At 50.5% G+C, this 16,174-nt stretch overlaps 2 protein-coding genes across 2 annotated transcripts; both read right to left on the bottom strand.

Moving 5' to 3' along the window:
• Positions 1-3,344: 3,344 nt before the first annotated feature.
• Positions 3,345-6,986, bottom strand: LOC135287823 (keratin, type II cytoskeletal 6B-like). Its single transcript, XM_064401040.1, has 9 exons — positions 6,287-6,986; positions 5,318-5,532; positions 5,149-5,209; positions 4,893-4,988; positions 4,608-4,772; positions 4,374-4,499; positions 4,039-4,259; positions 3,727-3,761; positions 3,345-3,619 (listed from the first exon to the last, which is right to left on the bottom strand). Exons 1-9 carry the CDS (start codon positions 6,797-6,799, stop codon positions 3,345-3,347), a joined length of 1,707 nt encoding a protein of 568 aa, XP_064257110.1. The 5' UTR covers positions 6,800-6,986.
• Positions 6,987-10,488: 3,502 nt separating this feature from the next.
• Positions 10,489-14,777, bottom strand: LOC135287811 (keratin, type II cytoskeletal 3-like). The gene is made up of 9 exons (XM_064401029.1): positions 14,117-14,777; positions 13,124-13,338; positions 12,955-13,015; positions 12,710-12,805; positions 12,377-12,541; positions 12,143-12,268; positions 11,715-11,935; positions 11,324-11,358; positions 10,489-11,239 (listed from the first exon to the last, which is right to left on the bottom strand). The coding sequence occupies exons 1-9, from the start codon at positions 14,702-14,704 to the stop codon at positions 10,899-10,901; spliced, it is 1,848 nt and encodes a 615-aa protein (XP_064257099.1). The 5' UTR covers positions 14,705-14,777; the 3' UTR covers positions 10,489-10,898.
• Between the last annotated feature and the right edge of the window lie 1,397 nt (positions 14,778-16,174).

Below are 16,174 nucleotides of genomic sequence, written 5' to 3'. Positions count from 1 at the left end.
CTTGTCCCTGTGCTCCAGCGCTTCCCCAGCACTGTTTGCATCTCTGGACAAGCTCCAGCCCCTCAGTGTCTATTGTGGCATCCCTGGACGGGATCCAGCAGCTCTCACAGTGCCCCACAGAGCAGGCAAAGGGAATCCCAACCCCTTAATCCCAGAGCGATGCACTAGAGCAATTTCCCTCAACTCCCTTTTTCATGAGTGCAGCAGATGGGAATGATAAACCCCAGCACATCTTGGCTCCTCTCCACAAAAAAATTCAGGGAACTCAGAAAAATCCTGTGGTTTTTGGCAGGATGACATCAGCCCCTTTGGCTTCCTGGGCTTCCACAGGCTGGAGATCTCTGTCCTCTCTGCCACCTTCCCAAGGGTGTCCCCGGGACACTCCTGGGCTTTGAACCACCTGGGTCCATACCTGTCCCTGGACTCTTCCCTGGGATGAGGAACAAGGAGATGATTTCAGACTCTTCCCTGGGATAAGGAAGAGGGCCATGACCTTTTGGTCTTTGCCATGCCAACCTATGAATTTTAGAATCAGAAATGCTATTTTTGACTCAAACAGGAGGATAAGACACATTGCAGCCTGGTGTAAACATCATTCAGAAGTCAGGAGGGTGAACTGGAAGGAAATTTGGAGGTAAATAAGAAAAACAGCAGGAAAGTAACACTGGTTCAAATGAAAACAATCATTCCTTCCTTATTTTGCTCATTTAGATGACAAGGACTTGACAATATTGATCTCCATTTCCATATTTTATCTGTGCCAGGTCAATCATTGAATCATGGAATGGCTGAAGTAGGAAAGTACCTTAAATCCCATCTGGTCCCACCCCGCATAGCACACACACTGCAGAGAAGTCAGGGCTGATTCACCTCTCGCTCCTCCCAGAGCTACAGAATAATCCAGTCAAGCGTTAATCAAATTAATTTGGTTGCAGTGGGATGTAATTTGGAGAGGGCTAATGACTAAGCTGGCTGGGCAACCTGGAGCTCTGATGGCAGGTTCTGGGCTCTGGCTTATTTCTTCACGCTGCTGGGTTTTTTTTTCCCTTTGTGAGTAATTTGTGTCCACTCAGAGTTGTCAGACCTTCCCACCACTCACAGATGAGGAGCTGGTGTAAGAGCCCAGCCAGGCAGGCAGAGGGTGCTGCTCATCCTTGTGCCAGCCCTGGGGAGGATTCATCCTGCTCCAACTGCCAGGATTCATCCCGCCAGGATTCATCCCAGCTCCAGCTCCCCACTGGAGACTCCTCCATGGCAGGAGTTGGAATGAGATGATCACAGAATGTGGGAAGGGATCCTAAAGCCCACACAGCTCCCCGCCCTGGCTGTTGCAGCGTGGCAGGGTGGTAGAAATGCTGCAACCTTCTTTGCGGTGTCTCCTTCAGAAGCCGCTGAGAGAAAGGCCACAAGAGCAACCATTTCCAGTCCATGCACACACACACACACCCCACAGACAGCTCAGCAGAGGAAAGACAAGGAGGGCCTTTGTATGATGTATTCCAGAGAAGGTTTATTGCATCCACCATGCCAAAGGGATCAAAGATAAAGATAAAACCATGTGGTGTGCACGACCAGAGTGTGGGGTCAGTGACCAATGACCTGAGGGCACAGGGGTGGGCAAAGGGCAGGGCCAAGGGCAGCAACCTGTACGGTGGATGAGGGATGAATAATTGGGGTGGGCAGTGTCAACTGGCCAATGGGGGAGGCAATCTGATGTAGATTGGCAGTAGGGCTGCAGAGCACCATGGGCTGAGTCCTCTCTTTCAGCCTAGGAGAGGAAAACTCTGTGATATATTCTTCCAAGGCAAAGCCCTGGGGATTTCCCTGAGGGAGGGTTCAGGGGATTCCACAATGAGCAGGGACACCTTCCATTAGACAAGGTTGCTCCAAGCTCCCACCCACCTCCAGCCAGCCCAAACCCTAAATGGGAATAATGAATCCTAGTTCTCAGGGTGATGCTCAAGGAAATACCTTGACATTTCCACAAGATCATCCAAATCAGCTCAAAACAGGATCATGGAAGTGTTTGGGTTGGGAGCATCTAAAGCTCATGCTGTTCCACCCTCTGCTATGGGCAGGAACACCTTCCACCATCCCAGATTGCTCCAAGCCCCATCCAACCTGGCCTTGGACACTTCCAGGGATGGGGCAGTCTCATGGAAGTCCATGCCAGTGCCTCACCATTCTCACAGGGAGGAGCTCCTTCCCAACATCCCATTTAACTCTCCTCTTTTCCAGTTTGAAGCCATCACCTCTTGTCCCATCACTCCCTTTCTGAGTCCCTCTCCAGCTCTCCTGGAGCCCCTTGGAAAGGGCTCAAAGGTCTCCTTTTCCTTCTCCTCTCCAGGTGAGCACCCCCAGCTCTCCCAGCCTGGCTCCAGAGGGGCTCCAGCCCTGAGCAGCTCCGTGGCCTCCTCTGGGCTCTCTCCAGCAGCTCCTCATCCTCCCTGTGCGGGACCCGGGGCTGGGGCAGCTCTGCAGGTGGGGCCTCACCTGAGCAGAACAGAACAGCCCCTCCCCTGCTGCTCATGTTGAGGGCTCAGCCCAGGCTTGGGGGTCTCTGGGCTGGGCAGGTCCAGCTCTCACCCACCAGTACCCCCAAGTCCTTCTCTCAGGCCTGCTCTCAATTCTTTCTCTCTTCAGTTTGTATTTGTCCTCTGATCACCCTGACCCAGGGCAAACCTGTGTTTCTCCTCCGCTGAGGAGCATCAAGTGATGAGACAACACAAAAATATCTTCATCTCTCTGCAATTTATTGGTATTGAAGGACCCTGGGGCCAGGGCACTGACAGGAAGCAGCTGATTCACACGACAGAGGGGGGCAACAGGGCCACACACTCCAGGCAGGAAGGAGAGGAGGGAAAAGGATCCATAAAACATTAAAGCTGCCAAATTACTCCACCTGGGGAAGGTGGACAACTCCAGAGACCTGTTTCTCACTCCTAAATCTGACTATAGGACATAATCTCCTTCCTTCTTTTCATGTGGGCTCCTGACACAGCTGGAGCAGGATGAGGGGGACCCATGAGGGGTGCAGGGGAAACACAAGCCTTAAAAAGTGACAGGAAAGAGCAGTTTTCCACAGGCTCCTCCTCAGCTGGTGCAGCAGCGCCGGGGAGCTCTGCAGTGCTGGGGACCCACGAGGAAGATGTTTCACCCCAGTGGGGCTCAGTGAGAGCCAGGCTGGGCCAGAGGGGTGTGTCTTGATTTCAATCTCACTTTGGGGAGATTTCCCCTAGAAACAGTTTCTTTCCTCCTGAATACCGAAGGGGATGGAAGGGGCTGCGCTGCTGGTGGGAGGAAGAGGAAGGTGCTGCTTTCCCTGGGAGGACAGGCATGAGGGCTCAGTATTTGACCCCAGAGGATTTGACCGTCGTGGTGGTGACGCATCTCCGCACAGAGGAGGAGCCCCCCCCGGCCATGAAGCTGCCACCTGCAGTGCTGCACATCCTCCCGCTCCCAGAGGAGAAGCCTCCACTGAGGATCCCTCCTCCCACACCACAGCTGCCGCCAATGATGTTCCCACCAACAACCGTGCACGCTCCTCCTCCGCTCAGGCCATTGCTGGCTCCAAAGCTGCCAGATCTGCCTCCGCACACGGTGGTTCTGCCCACCACAGCTGGAAGAGAGGGAGAGGCTCATTGAACACCAGGCAACATCCTGGGAATCTTTACAAAACCAAGGATAAAGGTAATTCGGCAGAGAAAACAATGTGCAAATACTTACAGACATTCACGTTGGAGGGGTTCTCTAAGCAGAGCCTGTATAGGAAGAGGAAGATCAGTTGTAAATCTATATACAGTCAGAAGCAAAACTCTTCCCCAAATATTCCATTTATACAGTGTTTCATATAAGATCAGTCAAGCCCCCTGAGAAGTATTCTCTGTGGGGACCATGTTTCTGTTTTGGCTTCAAAATTTGAAGGAAAAAAGGAAAGTAATCAAATGTTAATGTTAATGTTTTGTGAGGAATGATTAAAGATGAATCTGACCCAAGGGGGAACAGAACCCTGGCCCAGCCCATGGTGGGAGGTCTCACCTGTTCTCCTCTCCCTCCAGCAGCTTCCTGTACATGGCAATCTCAACGTCCAGCGCAATCTTGATGTTCAGCAGCTCCTGGTACTCCTTCAGCAGGCGAGCCAGTTCCTCCTTGTCCTTGCTCAGGGCACATTCCAGCTCTTCCAGCTTCCTCCTAGCATCCTTGGTGGCCATCTCTCCCCTCTCCTCAGCCTCAGCGATAGCTGACTGCAGATGATGGTTCTGTGGAGAAGAAAGTAAATTTCCTAATTCCCTCTGCACACCCTCTACTGGAGCATTGTCATGGCACAAACTGGAGGGAAAACAGAACCCATGAGACACTGGCCAACTCCCTACCTGCTTCTTCACGTTCTCAATCTCTGTCCGCAGCCTCTGGACATTCCTGGACAGCTCCTGGATCTCAATCTTGGTGTTGCGGAGGCTGTCCCCGTGCCGGCCGGCTGTGCTCTGGAGCTCTTCATACTGTAGGCATGGGGACAAAGATACCCATCAGGAACACAACTGACCAAAAGCTCAGGGGGTTCAAGCAGCAGGGATTGTCCCAGCAGCCTCAAGCCCTTCCCAACTCACCCGGCTCTGGTACCAGGCCTCAGCCTCAGCCCGGCTGTTCTGGGCAATCTGCTCGTACTGGCGCCGGACCTCCTCGATGATGCTGTCCAGGTCCAGGTGCCGGTTGTTGTCCATGGACACCACCACGGACAGGTCCCGGCTGATCGTCTGCATCTGAGACAGCTCCTGCAACCAAGACATGAGTCAGAGGCATCATCTCAAGCCTAAATCTGCCCAGACACCCAGTCCAACCTCAATGTTTGGCGTCCTCATTGCAACACCAGTCCCCCAGGAGAGAGCTCCTACCTCCTCGTAGATGCACCTCAGGAAGTTGATTTCATCTGTCAGAGCTCCCACCTTGGCTTCCAGCTCAACTTTGGTCATGTAGGCACAGTCAACATCCTAAAGAAAAGATCTCAGATTTGGACCATGGCTTCCTTTCATCACACAAGAACTGTTGTCTCTTTCTGTTGGGATCTGCCCATCTTGGAGCTGAGTCCTTTCTATGTCTTTGCCTCCCGTCCCCCCTCACCCTGTCCCTGCTGGTGCCTTCCAGACTCACCTTCTTCAGCACCACAAACTCGTTCTCAGCAGCCGTGCGACGGTTGATCTCCTCCTCGTACCTGTGGTGGGGGCAGGGCAAGGTGAGACTCTGAGACCCCTGGTCACTCCACCTGTGGGGTCAGCTTCGCTCTCCCGGCTCATCCCTCCCTGTCTGTCCCCGCACTCACTTGGTTTTGAACTCCTCCACGTACTGCCTCATGTTCTGCAGCTCTGATTCCAGCTGGCTCCGCTGCCCCAGCAGAGACTCCAGCCTCCTCCGCAGGTTCTGGATGTAATTCTCAAAGATCACATCCAGGTTCTTCCTCGGTCCTGATGGCCCTTGCTGCTGGAGCAGCTCCCACTTGGTGGAGAGCACCTTGTTCTGCTGCTCCAGGAATCGCACCTACAGCCACAAAGAGTGTGTGAGACATTCACCAGAAAGACATCCCACTGCTCAAACCTCCTGGGAACTTTGACAGACCATGGGAATCATTCCCCAAAACCCTTCCCATTGCTTCCAAGGGGAAAATTCCTCTCTTTTTTCTCCTTTTTCCCCCCTTATCCTTAAATTCCTCTTTTCTCCTCCTGTATCTCTGGGTTTTTTGTTGGTTTTTTTTGAGCATCAGATCCTTTTTGACCTACCAGTGAATGAAATCCTATTGGTCTCCATATTCAAGAACATTCCTCTTATCAAACACAAAAATTATTCCATATATACATCATATATTTAAAAGACATGGAGCACACTTATAACCAACATCTCCCAGTTTGTATAATTTAAAGGGAGTTAATCTGCTTAAACTGAAAGAAGAAATGGTTGGGAATTTTTTTTATTTTATTCCTAGACTTCAAGTTCCTTGAGAAAAAATTATCCCATAGAAAGGACAGACTTAAGACAGACTTTGGTCACTGAGTAAATCCCCATCCCTCTGGCCTGTCTGCACTGGAGTGAAAAGCAGTGTGCATCTACCAAACTGGGAGAAAGTTGTTTCTCTGTGGATGCTAAATTTTGACACTTCCTCATGAGGAAACCAGATGGAACCCAATGGAAACAACCACAGCCTAGCACTGAGCTGAGAAGGATACTTCCTTCTCCAGAGCACAAGGAATTTCTGCAGTTTTCCCATTCCCATGCAAGTCCAGCTCCAACCTCTCACCTTGTCAATGAAGGAGGCAAACTGGTTGTTCAGAGTCTTGATCTGCTCCTTCTCCTGGCACTTCACTTGCTGGATCTGAGGGTCGATGTCAACGTGGACTGGCCGCAGGAGGGTTGGGTCCACCTGCACTGGTTGAATGCCTCCAGGGAACCCAGGGCCACCTCTGATGGGGCCACAAAAGCCGCCCATTCCTCCACCAATGACACCTCCTCCAATGCCACCAAATCCTCCTGGAAATCCTCCACCAAAGCCACCAATTCTACATCCGTAGCCATTGCCATAACAGCTGCCCATGGAAATCCTTGTGCTGCCCCCCAGGTTGTGGAGGCTCCGGCTGCTGAATCCTCCACAGCGTCCGCTGCCACCTCCAATCCCCCGGGATGTGGAGAACGAGCTGTAGCTGATCCTGCTCCGGCCACCACTGCCTCCAAAGCCACCACCAACAGCAGAGCAGGAGCTGAATCCCCTTTTGCTCCCAATTCCGAAGCTCCTGCAGACAGACTGACGAGACATGGCTGGTTCTCCTCAAAGAGCCAAAGCTGGGGAAGATGAGGAGATCCACAGAGCTGAGCTGGTGCTGAGGGCAGAGAGAAGTGCTCAGAGTCTTCTCTGGCTCCACAGCTCCAGGCATTCCCTTTTATCTGCTCCTGGAGGTGGGCTGGGACAACTTGGGCGTGAAGAGGAAACAAATTTACTGTCTTCATCAGCTTGGTGCGGTTAACAGATTTTTTGCCAAATTGGTGACTCCACCCAGAAATCCGCTTCGCCATGCAGAGGGAGAAGCAGGAGCACCGAGGCAGGTCTCTGTGAGTAAGTGGACTCTCATATCTTCATGTCATCTGGAAAAATATATTTTACAGTGATGTTGTCATGTTCTTCCCTCCTCCTGTTTCCCTGCCTGCTCCTAACGACTCCACAGGTTGTCTGATTCCAGATTTTTGGCTGACACTCCACACCAGGTAAGGATTTTGGTGAAACCCAGATAGAATGAGGCTTTCACAATTCCCCCAAGCACACACCGCATCTCCTTGTTAAGCAGAAAATTCCCGATGGCTTTCCAAGTGGAAAAATGCCATATCATTAACACTTAACAGGGGTCAGCATTTCTGTTTTAACCAGAAAGGAGCTGTTTAGTTCCTTCCTAAGAGCATCAGGTGGGATTTTTCCCCTACAAAATGTGTCCGACAAAGTCTGAGACAACCAGGTCCTGGGATTCTGAGCACCAGAGCAAAAGAACAAGGATGTCCAACTCTTTGCTTGTGCTTTTCCAATGGCCACAGCGATTGTCAAACCAAGCCACAGAGGATGGAAAGGACGCTCCAGGCAGTAGATGTTGTAATGATGACTGACAATAATGTTTAATTTCATGCACCAACTCCCCCGGCAGTGGATTCGGACACTCAAATGAAGGACATCCTGTGATGTATCTTCTGAGCCTCACTAATCAAATAAATATTTTTGTTACATTTATTGCTTTTATTGGTAAAAAACACCAAAATTTCCTTCATTCTTATTTCCTGAAAACCATTAATAAAAGTCAAAGGAAAAATATATCTTGAAGCACTTCAGCAGTCAAAATATATCCTGTTTTTAAGCTTCCCAGTTACATGTGTTGAGTTTTCGTGGTCACACTGGAGAGATTTGGGCAGGTAAATGTGGTTTGAATACATCCCTAGGAATCAGCTGATGACCATAGACACACTCTGGAAAACCAGCCCAGTAAAACACTTCCAAAAGCCACTGGAGGAATTAGAAACATGAATTTTACTGATTGCCACTGGGATGAGGCTTCTGGAGCCACAGAGTGTGTGGGATGGGAGGAAGAAGAGGACGTTACCCTTGACAGGGATTCAAATATTGGCCAAGATTATCCCACCCTTAGGGACTCAACAGCTGGCAACAGTTATTCAGCAATTGAGGGATGCAACAGTTGGCCAAGGATTATCCCTCCATGAATGGACTAAACAGTTGGCAAAGGGCTATCCCATCCTTGAGGAATACAAGTCATGGTTGGCCAAAGGTTACCCAGGTGTGTGTTCCAGGAGCTGGAGAACGGACAGCACCCACAAAGCACAGAGGCGACACCCTCCTTTCCAAAAGCAGCTGCAATCAAGATGGGCTGGTTTCTCCATGGTCATCTCCCAGACGGACCTTTAAGCTCTCCAGACCACCCTGCAGCCCAGCACACTTGCTCATGACGAGCAGCCTGGGGCAGCTGCAGCACGGCTTGGTTTTAGGTGGAGAAAACAGGTTGTCCCTTCTCCTGGCCTCCCTCCCAACTGCCAAACCCATGGTATGAAGACACCAGGACTTCACTGGAATATCCCACAAGGAGGTTCCACAACGAGGAGGAAGATCTGCAAAGTCAGCCAGATGCCTGGGTGCTGACCACGCTCAGCTCCTGCAGATAAGACGCCCAGATTGAGTCACTCTGACGTATTTAGACAAGATGTGCAGATTATTCCAAACCTGGAGTCACCTGAGTCTCCTCCAGCTAAAACTCGACAGGCAGCTGGGCTCCAGCCATGCCCTCAGATGTCTTGCGCAAGGAGCTGTGCACAGCAGAATCATCAACACCAGGGAAAATGTGAACTCGGCAGAAAACGTGGATCGAGACTGAGCCATGCTCCAGCTTCGCATCTGACCCAACCAAGAGCACGGAGGAGGTGTTGCAATGACTCTTCACAGCAGCGCTACAACGCCACGTAAAGATCGTTGTAAAGTTTAGAAGAAACAGGCTCTTAAAATTATACACTGAAACAGGTGATTAAGCACCAAAACAAGTGACTCTTGCCGCAAGCCAAACCTCAAAGTGCTCCTGGCACAACACCAGCTTCGCACAGGCATTGCCTACTCAGCATCTTTATTTGGGCCAAACCCAGCCACAATTCCAGCTTCAGCACCCTTCAAAGTGGCGAGAAGCCCCTTTTCCAAGAGCCCACTGCCTTTCCTGGACCTCTCCCTTGGTCTGCAGCTTCCTGTCCCATTCTAGGAGCATCAGCAACTCCCAGAGGCTGTTGTGGGACTCCTGAACCACCACTGACAGCATTTTCTGCCTCTTTGATCTCTCCAGGTGGTAGAGGAACCACAGCACAGCTCAGATCAAACACTCTGGACTCCCCTCCCAAACCCCTGCCTTGAGCTCCTCCAAATCTCTCCTGCTCTTGGAGCAAGGATGAGCCGCTGGGGAATTAATTGGCTTCTCAGGGAGAGGATAGTACCTGAGCTCATGGACGGGGATGAATCACACCTTCCCAGACCATCGTGTTCCCACGGCTGGTCAGGGATGGCACATGGCTCTCCAGTGCTCCCCCTGCTCTCTGGGCACTAAGCTGTGCATCCCACCTGGTCATCCCACAGCCCAGGTGTGCACCAGAGGCAGGTGCTTGACCAACACCCTGATCCATTGTTATCCATGTTCACCAGTTCCCCCACCCAAGGGACTCCTACCCTGCCACTCCCTCATCACAACCCAAAGACCATTCAGAGGCAGAAAGCTCAGATGGCTCTTATCTAGTGTTGATTCCCACCTGCTGCTGCTGATTCTGGTCATCTATCAGCCCCTGTGGGTCTCTGCTGGTCTGGCAATGAGGCACTGGGAATGTTCCTGCCTAAATCCCAGGACACAGGTTTCAGCAGACCCTTTGCAGAGCTTCCAAAAGCCAAGAGGGATTGAGAAGGACCCTTTCCTAGAGCTTCAGGAATTGGCGGGTTGCCACATCTGGAGAGATGTGATGTAGGCGCTGAGGCACTGAGTACCTCTATGTGCCTAAAGCTGAGCCAAAAAAACTGGGACAGGACAGCTTGTATTAGCTCAGTGACTGGGAAGCACTGGGAATGTGCTGGAGGTTTCCAGAACCAACAATTGCAGAAATCTGCTGTGGGAGTGTAACTCTACAGGATTCCAGGGATGAACTGGATGATTCACTATGTCAGGAGATGCCTAAAAACTGAGCAGGCTCCTGTATTCCTCAGTTTGGTCTTCTGCTGGCTCAGTTACTGAGCGTTGTGGGAACTGAGCATCCAGCACCCAGCACCTGGACTTGTGCCCTCAGGTGAGAGTCAGTCATCACTTGAGCTGAGATGCCTGCCCTGGTCCACGCCCACCTGTTCACTTCCTTCAAAGCACAGGTACCACACGTTGAGCAAAGAATGACCCCCCAGCTTCACAACAAGCTGCCTCCCCAAAGCATGAACCGCCCTGCCTAGAATGGCTTCCGAAGCATCGACACGACAACATCATTAATGTTCTCTGCAATTTATTGGGAATGGCAACATCCCAGAAAAGGAGGGCAGGACACACACACAGAGGAAGGGCGGTGGGGACACAGAACAGGAGGAGAGACGGGGAAAGAGGAGTTTTATACACATTTGCCAAAAGAAATGTACAACACAGCAAGGAAGGCAGAGCAGCCCCTCCTGCCAGGCAGCTCCCGGTGCCGGGACACCCACAGCATCGCCCCAAACCGCCGGGTGGGACCGGGGTCTGGGGCAAGCTGGGTGGGAGGGACACAGTTCATCCCATTGCAGGACACCAGAGCTGGGCTTCAGGAGGCTGGGCTGCTGTCAGGAGGAGAGAGGAGGTGCTTCTTTCCTTGTCAACCTTCGGGGCTCAGAATCTCACTCCCGAAGACTTGACCGAGGTGGTGGTGACGCATCTCCGCACGGAGGAGGATCCCCCGCCGGAGCCGCACATCCTTCCGCTCCCAGAAGAGAAGCCGCCACCGTACATTCCTCCCCCCATCCCGCAGCTGCCGCCCATGCTGCCTCCTCCGAAGCTGCTGCCTCCTCCGCAGATGCCTCCTCCCATTCCTCCTCCCATGCCGCTGCCGCCTCCGAATCCTCCTCCCATTCCACAGCTGCCGCCTCCGAATCCGCCTCCCATGCCGCTGCCTCCGAATCCGCCTCCCATGCCTCCTCTGCCTCCAGAGACAGTCGTCCTGCCCACCACAGCTGGAAGAGAAGCACAGGTTACTCACCTGTTGCCCAAAATAACAAGTTCTACCACTTCTGAAGGACCCCAGGGCAGATACTTACAGACATTGACGTTGGACATGCTGTCGTTGCACAGCCTGTGAGGGAAAAGGGGGCCAATTATTCCTCTGGGAAATACATGGCTCTTCAGCAGAGAATTTCTCTTTCTTGTACAAGTTTGTATTTCTCAATTATTCTTTAAAAAATTAGCAACCTATTCAATTTCTTTTTCAGAATTTTCCAATTATTCTTTAAAGACATGAACAACCTTTACCTTCACATTCTTTTAAGATGGAAAGCCCACTTAAGTATGTTTATGCTTAATATAATTAATATATACTTGGGAATTAGAGCGTGAATGACACCAAATCAATCTTTAGAGTAGATTCAAAGGTTTTACCCACACGTCTTATAATCTGTCAAGAATTTAGTCAAATAGGTGCCAGTTAAGTACCTGTTCTCTTCCCCCTCCAGCAGCTTCCTGTACATAGCAATCTCAACGTCCAGTGCAATTTTGGTGTTCAGCAGCTCCTGGTACTCCTTCAGCAGGCGAGCCAGCTCCTCCTTGTCCTTGTTCAGGGCACATTCCAGCTCTTCCAGCTTCCTCCTGGCATCCTTGATGGCCATCTCCCCCCTCTCCTCAGCCTCAGCGATGGCTGACTGAAGCTGCTGGTTCTGAGAAGAGAAAACCAGTGTGTGAGATCCCTTCCACCCACCCTCTACTGGAGCATCCTCAGGGCACAAACTGGAGTGAAAACAGACAGGCATAATCCATCTTCTCCAAAGGGCGTGAATTATCATGATTGCTTTGCCTTTCAACACCCAGCCCCATCCTGACCCAGCACACAGCAGTTACCCAGTGAGGCCCTGATGGTCCCATACCTGCTTCTTCACGTTCTCAATCTCAGCCCGCAGCCTCTGGACATTCCTGGACAGCTCCTGGATCTCAATCTTGGTGTTGCGAAGGCTGTCCCCGTGTTTTCCAGCAGTGTTCTGGAGCTCTTCGTACTGTAGGCATGGGGACAAAGATACCCATCAGGAATACAATTGACCAAAAGCTCAGGTGGTTCAAGCAGCAGGGATTGTCCCAGGAGCCTCAAGTCCTTCCCAACTCACCCGGCTCTGGTACCAGGCCTCAGCCTCAGCCCGGCTGCTCTGGGCAATCTGCTCGTACTGGCGCCGGACCTCCTCGATGATGCTGTCCAGGTCCAGGTGCCGGTTGTTGTCCATGGACACCACCACGGACAGGTCCCGGCTGATCGTCTGCATCTGAGACAGCTCCTGCAACCAAGACATGAGTCAGAGGCACCTTCTCTTGAGGGGAGAAAAGAGCAGTAGCTCCAGGCAACCTCTCCAGATCAAACCCACAAAGACACCCAGTCCAATCTCAGCGACTTTGGTCACCACACCCTCATTAAAACTTCAGCAAGGGGAAGAGAGAGCTCCTACCTCCTCGTAGATGCACCTCAGGAAGTTGATTTCATCTGTCAGAGCTCCCACCTTGGCTTCCAGCTCAACTTTGGTCATGTAGGCACAGTCAACATCCTAAAGAAAAGATCTCAGAATTGGACCATGGCTTCCTTTCATCACACAAGAACTGTTGGCTCTTTCTGTTGGGGTCTGCCCATCTTGGAGCTGAATCTTTGCCTCCCGTCCCCCCTCACCCTGTCCCTGCTGGTGCCTTCCAGACTCACCTTCTTCAGCACCACAAACTCGTTCTCAGCAGCCGTGCGACGGTTGATCTCCTCCTCGTACCTGTGGTGGGGGCAGGACAAGGTGAGACTCTGAGACCCCTGGTCACTCCACCTGTGGGGTCAGCTCCGCTCTCCCGGCTCATCCCTCCCTGTCTGTCCCCGCACTCACTTGGTTTTGAACTCCTCCACGTACTGCCTCATGTTCTGCAGCTCTGATTCCAGCTGGCCCCGCTGTGCCAGGATTGATTCCAGCCTCCTCCGCAGGTTCTGGATGTAATTCTCAAAGATTGCATCCAGGTTCTTCCTCGGCCCTGACGGCCCTTGCTGCTGGAGCAGCTCCCACTTGGTGGAGAGCACCTTGTTCTGCTGCTCCAGGAATCGCACCTACAGCCACAAAGATTGTGTGAGACATTCACCAGAGAGACATGCTGCTCCTGGGAGATTTGGGAGCCCAGGGAATCATTCCTCATCTATGTCTCATTCAGGCATTTAAGCTCCTGAAGTGTATGTGAAGCATTATTTAATTTATTTATTATTAGACAATTAAGTTTTGAGTCATTCTGAACTTCTCCCCTGGGGACAAAGTGATGTTCCCAGTAGAAAACACTATTTCAATTTTCCATAGCATCAGGGTTGGACTTTGCCATCATCTTTCCAGCACTGAAGTCAAGAAAGATGAAATTTTTATTCCCTAACTGCCCATGCATTCTCTTGGGAGAGATTCTCTATTTCTTTGGCTTCTATTTGAAGTTAAAATATTTCAAGCATTTTGGAAAGGGGTTTAATGCTCTGCAGTTTCTAGAATCAGGCTTTGAGAAGAACGTTTCATCAAAAAGCAAATCCCAGCAATGAGAACTCTTAGGACAATTCAATTTAAAATGATGACTTTGCCCTGAATCACTCAAAATGAGGCTGCAGAAGTGCCTTGCCTAGACAATCCCGAGAATATCCTGCAGACCTTCTCTTTAATCTTCCATTAGCACAAAACCTCCACTATTGTTCAGTATTACTTATTAACTGAACCTGACTAATTACAATTTGATGCTGAGGCATTGGTCTGACAACTCCAGCAACTGTTGGTAAGTGAAAAAATTCCCAGTTCATACCCCAAGGAAGTTGTTTGACATTCCACCTCCAAAAAAAACCCATCCTAAACTCTCACCTTGTCAATGAAGGAGGCGAACTGGTTGTTCAGGGTCTTGATCTGCTCCTTCTCCTGGTTTTTGACTTGCTGGATCTGGGGGTCAATCTCAACATGGACTGGCCGCAGGAGGCTGGGGTCAACTTGCACCGGCTGGATGCCTCCAGGGAAGCCTGGACCACCAAAGCCACCCATTCCACCCATTCCCCCACTGCCCATTCCACCACCAAAGCCACCCATTCCTGCTCCACCACCCATTCCACCACACATTCCACCACCAAAGCCACCCATTCCCATTCCTCCACCACCCATTCCACCACCACCCATTCCTCCACAGCTCATTCCTCCACCAAAGCCACCCATCCTGCCACCGTATCCACCACCACCATAGCACCCACCCATGGCAATCCTTCTGCTGCCCCCTGTGCTATGGAGGCTCCGGCTACTGAACCCTCCACAGTGTCCTCCTCCGCTTCCTCCCCGGGATGAGGAGTACGAGCTGTAGCTGATCTTGCTCCGGCCACCACCACCTCCAAATCCACCACCGACAGCAGAGCAGGAGCTGAATCCCTTTCTCCCCCCGACTCCAAAGCTCCTGCAGACAGACATGGCTGGTTTTTTCCAAGCAGAATCAAAATCCAGAAGAGCAGAAAGACCAACGGAGTTGATGAGGGCAGGAAGAAGTCTGCAGAGTCTTCTCTGGTTCCAACAGCTTCGGGCATTCCCTTTTATCCGCTGCTGGAGGTGGGCTGGGACAGCTTGGGCGTGAAGGTGGAAAGCAATTTAGTATTTTCATCAGCACGGGGTTGTTGACAGATTCTCCACGAGCTTTGCCATATTTGGGGCTGCCCAGAAACACGCCCTGTAATCTAGAGGTGAATAAAACGAGAGCATCGAGACACGTCTCCATGACTAAGTGGACTCTCGTATCTTTATGACATCTTGGAAATCAATTTTATTCATAAACCCCTTTTCTGCAGCCCCTCATTGGCTATCCAGCCCTCATGAGTGGCTCCCAATAATTCCAGATAAAGATCTCCCTATCAAAGCTCCACAGAAAGACAAAGTTTTGATGAAATCCCAGCTATAATATGGCTTTCACAATTCCTTACACACACCCTTAATCTTCTTTTTATATGTTAAATTGCATTTGTGTTTCAGATGTTTCCCAATCCTGAATGGGAATTCACGACACCAAAATTTGAGGAGACTCAGCATATTCTCCTGCTAGAGAGGAAAAACATCTCCTTGGAGCATGGGGTGTCACTCCAATGGGAGTGTCTTCTGCCTGCAGACTGAATTCCCTCCACTTGCAACTCCACAAATCTGGGACAATCAGCTGGGGCTTTGGATGATGCTGAAGCAGAGGGAAGAATATGACTGGAATCATCCTGCTCTCCTCAGTGCTCTGAGGGTGACAGGGAGTGACAACTTGAGGAAGAATGAAGGGACACATTGGGAACCCTTTGGCGACAATGTCAGGGACAGACAGAGAAGCACTATGCAAGAGGAGCGACAGATGAACAATTTGAAGTGGTAAGGGGTTCCTGCTACTCTGCTGAATCCCATGACTTCTGAATTACCTGTTTTTTCCCAAAAATGAGATGACTGACATGGAAAAACCTGCTGAGAAATGGAGCTGTTGCAACCCCCAAGGCACAGTATAACCTTTTGCTTCCAAATAATTTATTGGGAAAGGAATGTGGTTTAGGAATGTGGTTTAGAAATGTATTTTAGAAAATGTCTCTGAAATAAATCCCTTTTTTTGTGTTACATGTAAATGAAATTTAATTAATTGCAGAAAATACAAATAATATCAATGTGTTCCAAAAAAAATAGATTCTAGTTTAAAAGGAAGCCAATTCTGTAAATACTATTTAAGAGGCATTCTAAAGCTTTTATCTACCTGGATATTATCAATTAAATACCTGAATAATTCAATGAATTAAATATAAAATTAATTTTCCAATAAAATAGCACAAGTAATGAAAAAATGACAGAAAATGCACATTGTAGCCCTTGAACATGAATTTGAGGCCATTCAAAAGACCTGTATATGAATACAGAACTTCAGAAGGA

This window comes from Passer domesticus, chromosome 31 (genome assembly GCF_036417665.1).
Source record: "Passer domesticus isolate bPasDom1 chromosome 31, bPasDom1.hap1, whole genome shotgun sequence".
Lineage (NCBI taxonomy): Eukaryota > Metazoa > Chordata > Aves > Passeriformes > Passeridae > Passer > Passer domesticus.
This window is presented reverse-complemented; position numbering and strand designations above follow the sequence as displayed.